The sequence below is a fragment of the Amphibalanus amphitrite genome, unplaced genomic scaffold (assembly GCF_019059575.1).
Source record: "Amphibalanus amphitrite isolate SeventyFive unplaced genomic scaffold, NRLGWU_Aamphi_draft 000837F_arrow, whole genome shotgun sequence".
NCBI classification, from domain to species: domain Eukaryota; kingdom Metazoa; phylum Arthropoda; class Thecostraca; order Balanomorpha; family Balanidae; genus Amphibalanus; species Amphibalanus amphitrite.
The window spans coordinates 314,878-331,872 of NW_024882331.1; the positions used below are offsets into that span (position 1 = coordinate 314,878).

The window sequence follows — 16,995 nt, forward strand, 5'->3', positions numbered from 1 at the left end:
CTTTCAAGCGTGAAGTGCTCCGGTGGCTCGGTGCTCCGACTCCACCGGTGTATTATTCGCTGGGCACTAAGACAGGAAACATTATGCACACGAAACTCAGGGTTGGTATGTCAGAGCTTAACGCCCACCTATTCTCTATTCAGAAATCTACGACACCTTTCTGCAGCTGCGGTGACGTTCCAGAAACAACGAATCATTTTGTTTTACACTGTAGTCTATATCAACTCTACAGAGCCAATTTATTTGAATCGATATCCAATATGCTCCACTATGATTTTTCTCAAATACCACAACACATGCAAATACGCATTCTTCTACACGGCACAAATCTTAGCACCGGCGAGAGGAGTGAGGTCGCTCGCTTGTTCCAACGATTCCTGTTCGAATCGAAACGTTTCAACGTGCGTTAACTGTCTGACTGGCGCGGCGGGCGTGGTCGGCGCGGCCGGGCTGTGCGTCTCGATCAGCTGGTTGAGGTGGTGAGACTGGACCTGTGTCGGCGGTCGGAGACATGGATGTGTCTTTTTGTTATTTTGCGAGAGGTGCTTTGATTTATGCGTTAGCATTTGCACCAATCGCTCATAAATATTGTTCATTTTGAATTGTATTGGTTTTCAATATATTTTTGATTGATTGATTGATACCTACTTATACCACGCGCGTAGCGCTTTGTAGCGCTGTGCGGTGAAAAAAGTCCCAGGTTCCTAAGTAGGTAAGTGAGGATCCGCCCGGGCATAAGAATTTGCTAGATCTTTATTCTTCAAGTTCAGGGTTACGGAATAGTTTGATTCCAGATTAGCCTAGCTGGAATTAAACCAAAGCCAGCTCAAGCACTACTGTGTTGAAGGACTTCCTCTAGCTTATGTCCGACTTCAAATTATTTTGCTGTATTTTTTTTTCAAAAATTTAAGGTTTGGGTTAAAAGATGTTAAATGAATTTTTAACCATCGAAATAAAATTTTCATTCATTTAGAAAAACTACCAAATATCTGACTGAGAAATGAAAAAGTTACTATATTCTCTACTAGGAACTGGCAGCATTCTATTGTTATCGCTTGCATTTCAGGTTTTGAGTGTTTACGGTTCGGGTTATGCGTGGGATACTTTCGCTATCAATCAAAATTTCAAGTATTGGCATTTTTAGTGGTTCTAAATCCTACCCTTATCAAATTGGAGGCGCGTTACATTTATGACACTGGTGAGTGGTGGTGAGGAAGAGAGGGGACGGGGTCTGTCGCATCTGTTTTTGCTGCGCTATGACTGTCTCGCTCATACCTTAAGAGCGTTTTCTTTCCTAAAATGTTCCCATGCGGTTTATTTTTGGCTCAGGTGCTCTTTGTCCTCCCATGTTTAGCTAGCATAATTTGCTCATCAAATAAGCCCATAATGATAAGTAGGTAGGTAGCTCAGATTTCAATTTCACATTCACTTGGTGCTCCATCAAAGTGAAACATTTGTTTGACAGCAATTGGACTTATCATTTTCAAAACATTCATCAATCTAGCTACAATCTACACCTTAAATTTAGCTACAATCTACACCTTAAATTGATAGTTGAACAATAAATTTATTTGGGAAAAATACCTACCTACAACTTGAAGGAATAGTTCACTTTCATATCTGAAGCGAAAGCTTATTACGTGTTGGCCTATCATATTGCGTAATTCAAACCTATGCATGCTGCATTGTCTGACAATGACATGGCTGTATTCCTCTACAAATACTGCATTCCTCTAGAAGGACCTCTTATCAGGACGAGAAATGGACTATCTTTGCCTAGGGTGATCACTGGGGCGTAAAAGCTTTTGATTGGTGCTAGTCTCAGCTCAAGCAACAAAACTGCTGTTCTAGCTCAAAACGGTATGTTAAAAGTGATATATTTCCTTTAAGGCTGACCATTTCAGTGCTTTGCATCTTGCTTCTTGACTGGTGATTCTGTCTAAAAAAAAAACAGCTAAATGCACAATGAATGCAATGAAAAATAATGATAATGAAAGGATTTAGAAATGTGCTACGATTGCTGAGTGTATGCATAGCAAGTTAATAACCACCACTGTATTCTCAGAATAAGAAAGTCAGAATAAGAAAGTAAGTATAGAAAATCATCACATGCACTTCTAACCTAAGCTAAATTGACCCCACCAAATATAAAACAACTCGATGAAGCTTAGCCTAACCTAAGTTTATCATACCTTACCAGTAACACTGCTCTAGTGATAAATGATTTCACCAATAAGATCAGTTTTTTTACGCTTGAACCAGTTGCCATATTTGTAAGCTGATAGCATGTATGTATAGTGTATATCTCATAAATGTAAATGTAAATAGTGTAGGGGAGACCCGGGAGGTATGGGCCGGTTTTGTGAAAAGGCAATTTTCTTCCAGTGGGCAGTGGCTAGACCCGGGTTTTCACTCTGTGTACGTCAAATTGCCTTTCGCCTGCAACGTGTGCCTGATATTAGGCATCTAGGATCAACTATTTTGTCTCGAGATAACTTTCAATAAATCATGTGCTTTTTCGATCCATCAAAATACACCGGGAGGTATGGGCCATGGCCCGGGAGGTATGGGCCGGTGCCATGTTTCATATTCTTTTCTCGACAATGAGAAAAATACTCATAGCTGGTATCTACCTTGATCTCTCTTAGAGCTCAGGAACCGCATAAGCGGCCAACAGCTTACTTCATGGAGGTGACGTGGGCCCATATATGTATTTTGGTAAACTCAAGCATGCACCATAAAATAAGATCAATGATATTTTTCTGTTTGAATGAAATTTGAAGTTAAATTTTCGACCTTGCGCGACAAAAATTAAACTTATTGACGGGGACATTCAATGAAGGCATCTTTTTATTCATTAGGATCAATGGCCGGTGGGTGGCCCGAACCTCCCGGCCAGGACGCCAAAATGTGCATAGCATCTCAGCTCATAATCTTGCAAGAAAGCTTCAAATTGTCTATCCAGTCTTAATTTGCATGCTTTAAACTTTATGTTAGCGATGATCTGACATCCTAAAACGAGCCTGGCTCAAATTTATCACGAATTTTCTGTATGTACCGTATTTTACTCGAAGAGGGCAAAAACGCTTTATCACCGCTCATTGCCAACGAAGACTGAGGAAGATTTTGAAAATCACGTGGGATGTATAACGGAATGGCTGCTACCAGTTAACGCCGTCAAATGTGTAAAAATACGCAACACTTCTTCAAAACTGCGATGGCCCATACCTCCAGGGGGCCCATACCTCCCGGGTCTCCCCTATATGTAACTAACTAACTAGGAAAGAGGTGCTGATGGTAGAGCTTCACTTCCTAATAGTTAAAGGAAAGCAATGTTTATGGTATCTTGGGCTTTGTCAACTATAAAGGGTGTGCTCTTTAATTTTGTTCTAATTTTGAATTCCATGCAGTATGGTTGTGGAAGCTGTATCCTCAAATCAGTAGATACCTTAACATATATACAATTGGGCAAGCTATGTAGTACGCACTCAATATTACCTTAAAAATTGTGCATCAGCATTGTCACAGAAGCATAGTTTGAACTTTGAAGCACACAAGATATGATGAGCAAGGGGCATGGATGTTTTATTGAAATTGATTATTGATAAGTATTTATCATAGATACTGGCCAAAAAAAATTGAGACCCTTTGCCTTTTGGGGTCTCTTAGCTTTAGAATTTAGACAGCTGGTCTGGTATATTCTTGTGATACCTACAGTAATCAGTGCCTGATTCATGATGCCCCTTGTTTCCATGTAAAATTCATTCATCATAAGGTACTTTTTTGACATAAGCCTCAAGTCATATTGATCAGTTTTCAGTTTGCAACTTACCATCATATTTCACATTTGCATTAAGACGAAAGACCATTATTTGACTTTTAGAAAATGACATTTTAATGGTTAGGTGTTCTTGCACAAAATAGTTAATAGCCATAAAGAGCTCTTTCATGTTACCTATATGAGTGATTTGAAGGTAATCCCATGGAAAACTGGCTACCATTCCATACACAGCATTCCTTTCATTGTGGGGGGGGGGGGATGGTGACTGTGGATACCCCATGCATGTAGGAGAGGTGGTCTTTTAGACCCTTCTGCCACCTTGCAATGCAACCCCTGATCGAGCTAGAGCTTCATGTAGATAACGAGTGTGTCGCTTCCGTGGCAATGCGAGGATGATGATACCCAATTTTGAAGTCCTGGGTCATTGGTTGACCTTCCAGGTCAGGTCAATGACCGAAACTTATCCCGTGCCGTGCTGAGGGGCGTTTTTACGCCCCCCTTCCTCCGGTTTTTCGCAACTTTCTAGCGCCGCCGTTTTGATACACCTGTTCATACATCTTTTCACACATGTTGTGAAGATTTCAGACCATGGTCATTCAAGATCAGGTCACCAGGTCATGTCAAGTGACCTTACCTCCGAAAAAGTTCAAAGGCCCGCTATAGTACACCGAATGAACGATCACTTGGAAACTTTCAGCAATTGATAGAAATAACAGTATGTATAAAATGCATATCTTGGATTTTTATAATTGTGACATAAGGTCAGGCTGATTTTGCGACCACTCCATCATAAGTCAATGGGAGGAAATTGAAATGCACCTCTTTTGGACGAATTTCCTTCAAGACCCTCTCTCTCAAACATCGGTTAATATCTTACCATGACACACTGAATCGGAAAATGCACCTGTGACCCCTCTGTGTGCCCCTGAGGTCATCTCAGGTCATTAATGGTCACCAGCAGTGTTTTGGCTATAACTTTTGATTGAGATGTGCTAGAGCGGTGAAAACACGTCAGATTTGTTCAGCTCGACAATACGTATCGACTGATGTGCAACATGACCCTATCGAATCAGGTCATGACCTTGACCTAAGGTCAAATTTCCAAACAACCTTTCAAGGTCAACGTATAGATCATTCGACGCGTTTCGACGAGAGGAACAAGATGCTGGCAAAAGTAATGTCGTGGCTCGCTTGAGTCAATAGTTATTACCGGAAATCGTTTTTTGTGGAAACGGCTATTTTTAGTTTTTGCCCTCTGGAGGCTAAACCGTTGACCTGATGTCAAATCTGAAAACAACACTCAAAAAGGCGTGTAAAAGGGCTATCAAATGCGCTTTTCCGCGGCGCTGTAGCTTTATTGGTTCCCGAGTTAGCCATTGGCAGTTTCCAAAGTTTTTGAAATTGACTAAATTTGACCTTTGATGACTTCTGGTGACCTGACCTTTGACCTGACCTAAAAAATGAACCAAGTGCTTGTGTCATTCTTTTTGACGCTCTTTCGATTTCCGCTTACCGCGTGCCGCTACGTGGCCCAGGTGCCGAGTTAGAAGGGGCGTGAAAACCCCCCAGCACTACACGGAAAAAATAGGCCACCAGCACGGCGCGGGTTAAAGAAAATCGGGACCTGGTAGACTTTGGCGTTGAAATGGGGCTTTTAGGGTCCTAGTTGCAAATTTCCGGTTATTATTGTTAAAGTTGATGCATTCATGCATTTGGGGTATGTTGGGTCAGGTCAGGTCAGGCCAACCGATGGGCATCCTGCCTGCTATATATAATTGGTGTTTGTTTATCACCACTTAACTTTGTAACATACCCATTTAAATTAGCTACTGAAATGTTCAAGTGGGTGCTAAGTTTGAAATCAACTCCAAAAACTACCTAGAAATACATAAGCTCGAAGAGGTGAGCCAAGGTCATTTAAGGTCAGTGACCTTCACCTGACCTGCCCCTCAGGTGACCTTTACACCTACCATAAATTGCTTGTGACAATCATCGTGTCTCATGTTGGGGCGTCTGCAGCTACAAAATGACTGCAAATGCACGGATAATATGAGCCGACATACGCAGAATCGCTATTCCGGCCTGACATGGTATCGAGACAGGTCTTAGGTCAAAGATTATTTTGTTCAGGGTCATGACATTTTCAGGGTAGGTGTTAAATTGGAAATTCAATGGTATTGAAAAAATCGTAGCGATCGGCCGTTCTTTGCGTGAGTTATTCGCGAAGAAACGAGGCGGAGTGTTCCGTCTGAACCGTCTGTTCCGTCTTCCGTCTAGCCCATAAGCGTGAGGTTTAACTCGGTACGGGAGCTACCTAGCTGTATCAATCCTGAGCTGGTCAGGGTCATTGAATTTTCAAAGCATTATTAAATTCTTGATTGATTAACTTGAGGCTTTCGAGAGTTTGGTAGCGTTCGACCGATTTTTACGCGAGCTGTTCGCGAAAAACCGAGGAGTTTTTCCGACGACCGACCTCCTCCCCGGTCCCCATCACCCCACCAATAAGGACGGATAAAATAATAATAGTGGCTGTACGACTTTGTGTATAAAACTGGTCAATAATACAAAGCTGAATAAGGTTGGATGGAAAACTTTCATTGTAGACAAACTGTGGACATTCCTATAACTAGTTGTGATGTTACCGGCCTGTCTGTGACGATTGCTAACTGGTGACGTCAGGTCAGTGTGCCGCCGGTGTCCATTGTGAGGTCTCCCGTTTCATACAGATGAACTGCTCTGGTTCATACAACAGTGAAGAATGATAAATAAAGGGGTGATGTTGGGGCCATTACAGTGGCATCACTGGTGATCTGGTATTATGTTTATTTCACTGTGCTATTACTGCGCACATTTGATAACACTGTCCCTCCCAGCGTACTGGTTATCATTGCACTGTCCCTTGGACATTGCATCCTGACAATGTCCTCATTGGACTGCCGTTGGTCCTGTGTTCAACCCATACTGGCGTTGGTCCTGTGTTCAGCCCATACTGCCGTTGGTCCGGCGCTGACCCCCGTACTGCCGCTGGTCCCGTGCTGACCCCCATACTGGCATTGGTCCCCCATGCCGACCCTTTTACTGCCGCTGGTCCGGCGCCGACCATTTACTGCCGTTATTGGTCCCGCGCTGACCGCCATACTGTCATTGTTCCCGTGCTGAGTTACTGCCGTGGGTCCCGCGCTGACCGCCGTACCGCCGTTGGTCCGCGCTGACTGCTATTAGTCCCTCGCTGACCGCCGTACCGCTGTTGGTCCGTGCTTACCGCCGTACTGCCGTTGGTCTGCGCCGACCCTCCTACTGCTGTTGGTCCGCGCCGACCCTCGTACTGCTATTAGTCCCTCGCTGACCGCCGTACCGCCGTTGGTCCGCGCTGACCGCCGTACTGCTATTAGTCGCTGCCGCTGACCGCCGTACCTCTGTTGCAGGGTGCGATGATAAGGGGCAACAGCGGTAAAGAGAAGCAGGAGAAGGCATGCGGCCGGCGCACCCCCACCTTCATGTCGCAGGAGGACATCGCCGCCGGACGGAAGAGCCACTGGCAGGAGCTGGAGATTACCGGTGCGTCGCGACGGCGGCCGACCGTCCGGCAGACTGTCTGCCGTCTGTCACTGTCTGACTGCCGTCTGTCACTGTCTGACTACCTGTCTGGTAGTCTGACAGACAGTCTCAGACAGACCGTCTGTCTGGCTGTCCAGTGGGCAGGACTGTCCGTATGACAGTCCGTCGGACAGTCTCTCTGTCTAACTGTCTGGCAGTTCGTTAGACAGTCTGACAGTTTGTCTGTCACACAGCCTGTCTGTCTGTCTGTCTGTCTGACACTACCAATATCTCTGTCTCTCTTGCTGTCTCCCCTATATTCTTTCCGGTAATTCTTTTTGACGTTGCCATTTCGTAGGTGGGAGCACCGCGCTGTTTATTTCAATCTACGTACTGTTTTTTCATATCTAACTAATACTTCATGGAAGTAATTTAAATGTCTATGCTATTTTTGCTTCATTCCCATCTGACAGTTATTTTGCTGTCTGTTGAGTGATAGCAGATAAATATGAGTTGGAAATTAATGTTTCACATGGTCAGTAAACTGTAGGACGGCCACGGTTGCTCATAAGACCCATACACTCGCCCACTCTTGTTCTGTCTCATTTTCACTCTCACTCTCCGTCACCCCGTCTCTGGCTGTTTCACCCTCCTCTCTCTCTCTCTCTCTCTCTCTCTCTCTCTCTCTCTCTCTCTCTCTCTCTCTCTCTCTCTCTCTCTCTCTCTCACTCACTCACTCACTCACTCACTCACTCACTCACTCACTCACTCACTCACTCACTCACTCACTCACTCACTCACTCACTCACTCACTCACTCACTCACTCACTCACTCACTCACTCACTCACTCACTCACTCACTCACTCACTCACTCACTCACTCACTCACTCACTCACTCACTCACTCACTCACTCACTCACTCTGTCCCCCTCCCTCTCTCCCTCTCTCACCGAGTCGCCCCCCCCCCCCCGTCCCCTCAGGTATGGTCCGTAACATCAGCCCCTCCGTGTGGCGACTGAAGCACCTGACGGCACTCTACATGAGCGAGAACTCGCTGGTCTGTCTGCCGGCCGAGATCGTGAACCTGACGCAGCTCACCTACCTGGACCTATCCAACAACAAGCTGCGCCAGATTCCCGCAGAGCTCGGAGACCTCGTCAATATGAGGTGGGCACGCTCCCTGTGAACGAACGGCCGCTGTGGGCGCGGCACTTGCCGAACGGGCTGTCAGTTGTATTGTGGACCGGTGCGATCAGCGGATGTATCACGTTCGCTGACTTGTTTCCGATGATCTTTTACTGTTTGGTGTTTCTTTGCTAGACAAACAAGTTAAAATCATCCCAACCGCTTTGATTTTGTACATCATTATTTAGTCCTCGGTTTGTTAGCTCATAGCTGTTGTGGTTTAACAAGCATATTATTTACACAGAGTGCGCCTGTCTGTCTGACCTGTAGTATGGGCTACATATGCTATAACTATGCCAGCCCTACCTGCTACCATTCGTTCAGTACCTGGCCGTCGGCGCCGCCTATCCCTGCTCCTGAACTGCGCCTTTTGTGCTGCTGTTCCCGGACCGCGTCCCCTGCGTACCGGTTCTAACCCGTGTTCTCGTTCGGACCCGTTTATCGACCCGTGTGCCGACCCGCGACTGTGTCCTTGTCCTGACCTTGTCCTTGCCGTGTTTTGACCTGTATCCGTGTTCTAACCAGTATTCTGACCCCGTGTCCGTGTTCTGCCCTTTGTCCGTAATCGTATTTTGACCCGTGTCCGTGTTATGACCCGTGTTATGACCCGTGGCGATGTGGTGACCCGTGTCTGCCTGCTCCAGGGAGCTGCACTTGAACCACAACCTGTTACGGCTGCTGCCGTACGAGCTGGGAAAGCTGTTCAACCTGCAGGTCCTGGGACTGAAGGTGAGCGACACCTGGTGGGACAGCTGGCGGGACAGCTGGTGGGACAGCTGGTGGGACAGCTGGTGGGACAGCTGGTGGGACAGCGGCTGACAGCTCTGCTGTGGGACAGCTGTGGGATAGCTGGCCGGACGGCCGGTAGGATAGCTTATGGAAGGGATAGCTGGTGGAAGGGGTAGATTGTGGGATAGATATATGGTGGGACAGCTGGTTGGAGAGAGAGCTGGTGGATCAGACAGTTGCTGGGAGGATTAGCAGTCTGCTGCCGTTTTCGCTGGCGGGAGGGATGGCAGTTTGCATGTGACGGTGTGTTCGCCCTCGCTATGCGGGCCTCCTCGTAGAGAACTGCTGCGAATGAGACGGCAAGCCACTGAAAATGTTACCTGTAGGACTGTCATATGTTTTTGTCGAACTTCATTTTGATGTACTGCATATTTTTGCATATTCTTCTGAATTACCTAGATGAGTGTGCTGGTAACTTATTGTATTTTAATGGAATCTTGATTAATTGAATCAGCCTTGCGACGGGTGCCCTCATTGTGTCTAGGCTTTGCCGGCAGCTCGCATGGTACCTGGCGTCCTCTCAGTGTACCAGCAGTGTGTGTAAGCCTGTGACTTGTGACCTGTGACCTGTGACCTCTGACCTCTGACCTGACCTGTGACCTCTGACCTGTGACCTGTGACCTCAGGGGAACCCGCTGGCGGCGGACATCCTCTCAGTATACCAGGAGGCGAATGGCACACAGCGACTCTTGACCATGATGCTCAACAGTCTCGAAGGTCAGTCAGAGGGTCCCACAGTACACAGCTCACAGTCAAATGAACAGTGTCTTCTCCACAGCCTGGAGGCCCCACAGTCCCGACCCCACAGCTCACAGCCACATGGGCACACAGTGTCCGCTCTGCAGGCCACGACTTCACAGGCTGGGTTCACAGCAGCTCAGGCACAGGACACTGGCACGGCACGTCCCAGCTGTTCGGGGTCCACAGTGAAATGGCTTCACAATCGCGAATCCACAGCGGTGTGACATGTATACCATGGTGCGAGGGGACAGTTCCGGTCCCGATCAGTCCTATCACGTTCTTTTTTTTTTGTTTTTTTTTTTTTTGTTGTTTTGTTGGGTTAGGCCCTTTCGGTCCAATGAGACCATTTCAGAGCCGGAAGGATGATAGGATATAGGGGGAGACATTGGTCTGGGCAGGCACCCTAGTGAGTCGCCGGGGCTGAGCCCGTCCGAAGACAGGCCGCCCAGCCCCAAGGCACTCACTGCACCCGGCTACGGGGTGCGCTCCCTTGGGAGCAGCGGTGCCGCTCCAAGGGAGCAGCCCGCATGAGATAAAGTTGCCTGTCCAGCCCGGAGGGGGGTTGCGGCGTGGAGGAGAAGGATTTCTGTATCCTGAGGATAGAAGCACGGAACGGTGCGTTCTTTGGGGGATCATTTTCAGCCATCTGTAAGAAGCTCCGAGCTCACCGTGCGCATTTCCGGCCGCCGTGCAGTGGCGCCCTCACCGGGAGAGCGGGGAGAGCGGGAAGCTGAGGTTTTAATATTGACCGTTAGATGTCAGCAGAGGCTGCAAAAGCGTTCCGTGTCGGATTGCGATGCTGTTGGATGGAATGGATTAGTGAAAACTCGGCGGTTAGTCCCACCCGCAGACTGCTGGTCCTCTGGATGCCGCCCGGGTGGAGTGTCTGTCGCTCTCTGGTATTGGGAGTGTCACCGATGGTCGCTGCCGACCCCGTTTGTTGATAGGCTGGCTGCCACTGGTGTTGGCTGGTCACTGCTGGTGCCGTTAATTGTATCGTAGGTGCTTGTTGGTCCCTATCGGATGATTTTCGTGTCCAGCTGTCCTTCAATCCCCTGTCTGTCGTCGTCTGGTGAATGTTTTTCGACGGTGACCGGCATTTGGTCGGGGTTGGACGATGGTTAGTGGCTACTGGCTACTGATCACTGTGCGGACGTCATTCGGGCGCTATTCGTCACCCACGGATCATCCTGGAGCCTTACCATGGAGAAATCCGCCATGGGCAGAGCCATGCCAGGGCTCAGCCTGGCCGCGTACAGTTGTGCTCCAAAGGGCGCTGTTGTCTTTTGCAGCGCCCTGCAACCGTCTTACATAATGTTCAGGTTTGTGGCGCTCTCAGAATTCCGCAGACGAGCAGCATTTGTGAGCTTTCCTGCTTATGTCTAGCCTTGGTGGTGGTTACAGTTGAAGATAGTCTCGTCTTATCTAGGTGCCGACGGTCACACCACGGTACTGGGCCCTTAGCCTGTGTGTTGTACTGAGCATCCTTCGCACTCCAGTGGTGTCCAATCCTATAGACACGGGGACTAGTACTGGGTGCCCTTTGCTCGTGCGTTCTATTGGTTCTGCAACGTCATAGGATGGCAGAGCGCGGGTTAAACCCAGGTACTGATATCGCTTGGGCCGTACCCAAGCTGGCCAATGGTGGAAAATCACAGATTGGGCTTGGTAGGGCATAGCCCAGTCCAAAACCCACCTCCCCAAGCTCAGCCCGGGATAATTTCTGGTTTGGTTGGTGCCATTCACACCACAATGCTCGTTGCTTTTCCGTCCCACACTGATGCTGCATAACCGTCCTTTTCACCGCCTGGTACAATGCACCCTCTGTCCGGTACAGGGTACGGTCCACCCGGTACAGAGTACTCACCGCCCGGCACAGCGTACCTTTCGCCCGGTACAGCGTACCTTTCACCCGGTACAGCTTACCCTCCGCCTGGTACAGCGTACCCTCCGCTCGGTATAGCGTACCCTCCGCCTGGTACAGCGTTTTCGCTCGGTACAGCGTACCCTCCGCTCGGTACAGCGTACCCTCTGTCTGGTATCTACAATCTACAGCGAATCCTCCGCCTGGTACAGCTCTGCCCGGTGTAACGTACCCTCCTTTCGGTACGAGTACAGCGCTCCGCCGCCGCCCGTCACTGGCTCCGCCGTCGAGCGGGCGCGTTTTCGGCTCAGTCGGTCGGCGCCGGCCGTACGGTCGACTCGCCACCCGGCCGACACGCGATTCTCGACCTTATCGGTCGCTAACGGACCGCCTTCGCTGCGGAGTGGAGTGTCTTGATACAGGCGACGGAGCGGTGGAAAAGTGGGAGGGCAGGATACAGGGTCAAATCGGTGGAACAGTGAGGCAATACACGTTGATGCTGTGGTGCAGTTAAAAGGAAATGGTGGAATTTTGAAAACGGCTCATGCAGAGAACGAATTACAGTCGAGTGGTGATCGGTCAGATATCATGCAGAAATTGTTGGACGTGTTGATTCAGTGAAATGAAACACGCTCTGCTCATCAATTATCCATGAAATATAAACCCAATATAAATAAGGCAATATATGCGTGTGTATGGCACTAGAACAAGTTACTGTAAGCGAACTATTAGTAGCAGATGGGACGTGCGATTTCCGCCGTCCAGCTGCGATCCCGAGCTGCATTATGTCGCTGTGAAACTGGTAGCTCAGGGTCCTGTGCCGCAGCTGATCTCCGCCCTGACCGGACCATCCGTGCCGCCTACTGGTGCTGGGTCCGACGGCTCCGGTATATACCAGTGACCTCGATCCGCCGACCGGTCCCGTCCTGCCGGGATGACGGCCGAGCTGGCACTAGCCGGGTCTCCTGCTAGGCTGAGAGCTGAACTGAGACTAATTTATCCTGTCCTGCCGGGGTGAGGCCTGAGGGCTGAGCAGGGGCTACTATGCCCTGTCCCGCCTGAGGGCTGGACTCGCTCGTCCGGCCAGTGTGCGGCGGTGGGGAGCGATTCGCTGTGTCACGTCGGTCTGCTGTCGGTGCGCGGTCCCGGTCACATGGACGACAGGTGGCCGACAGGGACACTGGGGAAACTACACTGTGCCTCCCCAGGGAAACTGCCGACCACGACGCTGGGGAAGCTATATCCCCCTCTCCGGGAGACCGCTGACAGTGCCCCTGGGGAAACTGCTCTGTCCACACTCCACACTGTCTCCCGGGGGAGCCTTTATGTGCAATTGCGAACCCAAAATCGTTTTATTTTCCTCTGAACGGTTTTATTACCCCAGGAAGTGACAGTATGTCGAAAGGCATGGCGCGCGGTAAGTAGGAAGGACTGAAGTCCTGAATGCTTATCCACGATCCGTACCACTGTGAGCAGTTCCTGTTAATCCGTGCCAGGTGCCTGGCTCACGTATATCGGCCGGCCGGTCTGCCGGCTGAGTGACCAAAGTGACCTGCCGCGATCGTATCAGCCTGGCGGGCGGAGCTGTGCGGAAAACAGAGCGTCTTCCTGCTGCAATACATACAATAAAGCTCCATGTGTATACATGATGTGATGGTTATCTTTCACGTTGTAAATGTAGTAGAGGAAATATGTGTATTTGTGCTAGTTGGACGGTGCTTGAGTTGATCACTATGATCAGGTTACGAAAATACGACGTCACCAATTTCTAGACATGCATTGGTGGCACGTAAATCAGAGCCACCGTTGCACTAGTCCGTTCGTTTCTAGCACCATCCTTTGGTGACGTATGGAGCTGGCTGGTGTTCTCTCGTCGCAGCTCACGCGGTCACTGGGTTTATGGCCCAGCTTCGTGTCCGGTTTGTTTTGTTTTGTCCGTGTTTCCAGCCTCTGCTGCCGTCGTACCGCTTCTGGCTGGGAGTTTTGGGCACCGCCGCGGGGGTCGCTATCGGTGTTGATCAGTACTTGCTGCTGCTGTTGTAACACCTACCACTTCTTCGATGATCAGAGGAACTACGCTCGCGAAGAGAATCCACCACTTGTCAATGATGATGCCAGGGTGACACTGTAGCTGTGGCTGCTACCGCGGACTATTGTTTCCGCTATTGCATCGTTTCTGGTATCCCCTATCCACTGCTAGAACCTCGAGTCTATATCTTCCGACTCCGCTCATTCCTGCGCGTTATTTACCAGCCGTAATGAGTGCGGCGTGGTGTGGTGTGGTGTTGTGCGCGTGGTAATTGGACGCTGCAGTGCACTGCCCGCAGGCTGCCGCCGCCCGAGGCTGACCTTGGCGGTAATTATGGGTCTGGCAGCCGCCCGGGGCGTCTCTGGTGCCTCTATACCCCAGCAGCCCGGGGCGTCAGTGGGTGCCGCTGTTCCCGCGCCTGGGGCATCTGTACTCGCGCCCTGTGCAGGTGCCTCTATGCTCAGCCGCCGGGGCAGGTTCCACCACACCCAGCGTAGCTCTGCCGCCCTCCGTAAAAAAATCATATTTGCACCTGCTCCGCTAGATTCCATCGAGTCGGCTCGGGCCCGGCGCTTGGAGAGCGCGGCACCGCGAGGGAGCAGGTTCTAACGTGTACGACGCTGTTCTAATTTCCCATCGATGCTACTCTGGACGTGCCGTAACGTTTGGGAATCTCAGCGATTCGGGTTCAGATTCGGCGCCATTTGTGCAGCCTTGAAGTGGGGTTGTTTGTTTGTGTGGTAGATCTATCAGACAGTACGGTGAAGGGTCCCGGGTCGATCTGACTCGGGCTGTAGGTCACGAACACGATGGTTTGGGGTCATTCGATCGGTAGCTGTCCACGCACGACTTTCATGTCCATTTTCCCAACAAGTTCCTCATCTTACCACCAACAAGGGCCTCACCTAGCCTGTTCTACTTGCGACTGATCTAACTGATTCTTCCGGATTTAAAGATCCAAAACAGCCGGTGACCTAGAATCAGCGCCCAGCGCGCTATTGTCAATGTGCAGAACAATCCTCCGATCCGGCCTGCACGCGCAGCTCCAGGTCGGGGGTGGTCTCAGAGGTCATCCCGCCGGTCCGCTGGCCGCTGAGGTCACTAGCACGCTGCCCTGGCCGCACGGCACGTGTCTCCCGGATCGGGGCCGCTCCGGCCCAGTTCCGGCCGAGTTGAGGACCTCTGCGTGTCGGCAGTGGGTCGCCGGCCGACCGGTTTGGGAACCCCGGCCGGCGGCTGTGGAGCAGCGGCGGCGCGGCGGCGGCGACAGCGGCGCAGTGTTGTGCCCGCCGCCGGCCGGCGCACCTCGCCGAATCGCCGGGCCGCCCAGTCGCGCGTGTGTGGATGTCGAACGGCGCTCTCCGTTCGTTCCTGTGTGAGGTGTGAGTGTGAGTGTGCGGCGGAGAGAGAGAGTGGCAGGGCTGTGAGCAGGAGGTGCGACACACGTGTGAGATGAATCACGGGTACGGCACGCGACACCCGGGCCGGGCGGGTGGCTACCTGAACCACGGCGGTCACAACCACGGTCACCACGGCGGCCACAACCAGCACGGCCAGCACGGCGGGCCGGGCGCGCACCACGGCGCGTTCCCGGCACGGCGCCAGTTCGGGGCGGCGCGCGGCCGCCGGCCCCGTCCAGCCGACCTCAACTGGGCCTCCCCGGGCCCTCCTCTGGGTCCTCCGGGCCCCTCCGGCCACCTGGGCCCTGGCGGAGCTCCGCCGGGGAGCCACGCGGCCGGCGCCGGCCCCATGGGCCCCCGAGAGGCCTACTGCGGCGGTGGAGGAGGTGCGAGGTACGAGTCGGTGGCGGCGCGCTACAGACGCCACAGCTCGGGCGGCGCGCCGGGGAAACCGGCCGGGCCCGGCTCCTGGGGCTCGCACAGCTCGTACAGCTCGCAGAATTCGTACAGCTCACAGGGCTCATATAGCTCTCAGGGCTCCTATAGCTCCCAGAGCTCGTATAGCTCCCAGAGCTCGCACAGCTCTGGCTCGTCTCACAGCGCGTGTGCCGAGGAGCCGACGTCGAGCGAGAGCGAGGTGGCGGCGGACGGCAGCGACCCGGCAGAGCTCAGCCAGGTCATACCGCGCATCATCAAGCCCAGGAAGCGCCGCAAAAAGGAGAAGAAGCCCAAGATCCCGCGGATGGCGGCGGCCGCCGAGGAGCGGTCCGGCGCCGTGGTGCCTGCGGGCCGCTGGGAGCGGCGCCCCTCCAGTCTGGGCACCGACACCCAGTCGTCGAGCGAGTCGGCGCTGTCGGCGTTCGGCAGTGAGTGGTACCTGCCGGGCGAGCAGCTGGACGCGCTGTGCGCCGAGCTGACGGCGTTCCGGCTGCGGCGCCAGCTGACGCCGCCCGAGCTGGCGCTGACGCCGCCCGACAGCCCTGGCGCCGCCGCCGGCTGGCGTCAGCTGAGCGGGCTCCGACGTAGCCGCAGCGAGCCGGCGCAGCGCGCGCCGCTCGACGACCGGCGCGCCTTCAGCTGCCCCAGCTCACTCGAGTTCAGAGAGGCGCCCCCAGGTGAGTGGCCTGTGGCAGACAGCGACGGGCCTGGGTTCGATTCCGGCCGAGGGAATGTTTTCAAATGCTACCCAAAAGCTGGACGCGAAAGCTGAAAGCTGTCACTCTCATTGGATTTGAATATTTTATGTTTTGTGGTCGCGTATGATGAATAATGCACAATAGAAAGGCAATCAATCGGAATGGAGTCGTGCTTTCTCCGGAGGTGAAAGACCTCTGTGCATCTGTCAATCTTCGGTCGCTGCAGGCTGCATTCCCTATCGACTGCTTATCATTCTTGAAAGGCCCGCTGTGGACGGCATTGATTTCGACTGCTCAACCATTGAGGCTCCGTCACTGAGCGGCTGTATGCACTGTGCAGTGGGAATAAGCTTTACGAGCTCTGCACCTACTCACTTAACGATTTACCCCTCGATAACATCTCGTGTATCGGGATTGTCATTCCGGCCGTAATTTCGTCCATCTGTGAACCGATGCTATCTGTGCTTATCTGCTCGGATCGCAATCAGTCGCAATCAGTCGCTGACGGCTGCAGCCCCCTTGTGTGGCGCTG

The 16,995-nt window shown here is 51.7% G+C and overlaps 1 protein-coding gene across 1 annotated transcript; it reads left to right on the forward strand.

Moving 5' to 3' along the window:
- Positions 1-1,052: 1,052 nt before the first annotated feature.
- Positions 1,053-13,941, forward strand: LOC122366893 (CCR4-NOT transcription complex subunit 6-like). Its single transcript, XM_043339547.1, has 7 exons — positions 1,053-1,198; positions 7,207-7,339; positions 8,300-8,486; positions 9,149-9,233; positions 9,920-10,030; positions 12,019-12,225; positions 13,846-13,941. Exons 1-7 carry the CDS (start codon positions 1,190-1,192, stop codon positions 13,939-13,941), a joined length of 828 nt encoding a protein of 275 aa, XP_043195482.1. The 5' UTR covers positions 1,053-1,189.
- Positions 13,942-16,995: the final 3,054 nt, after the last annotated feature.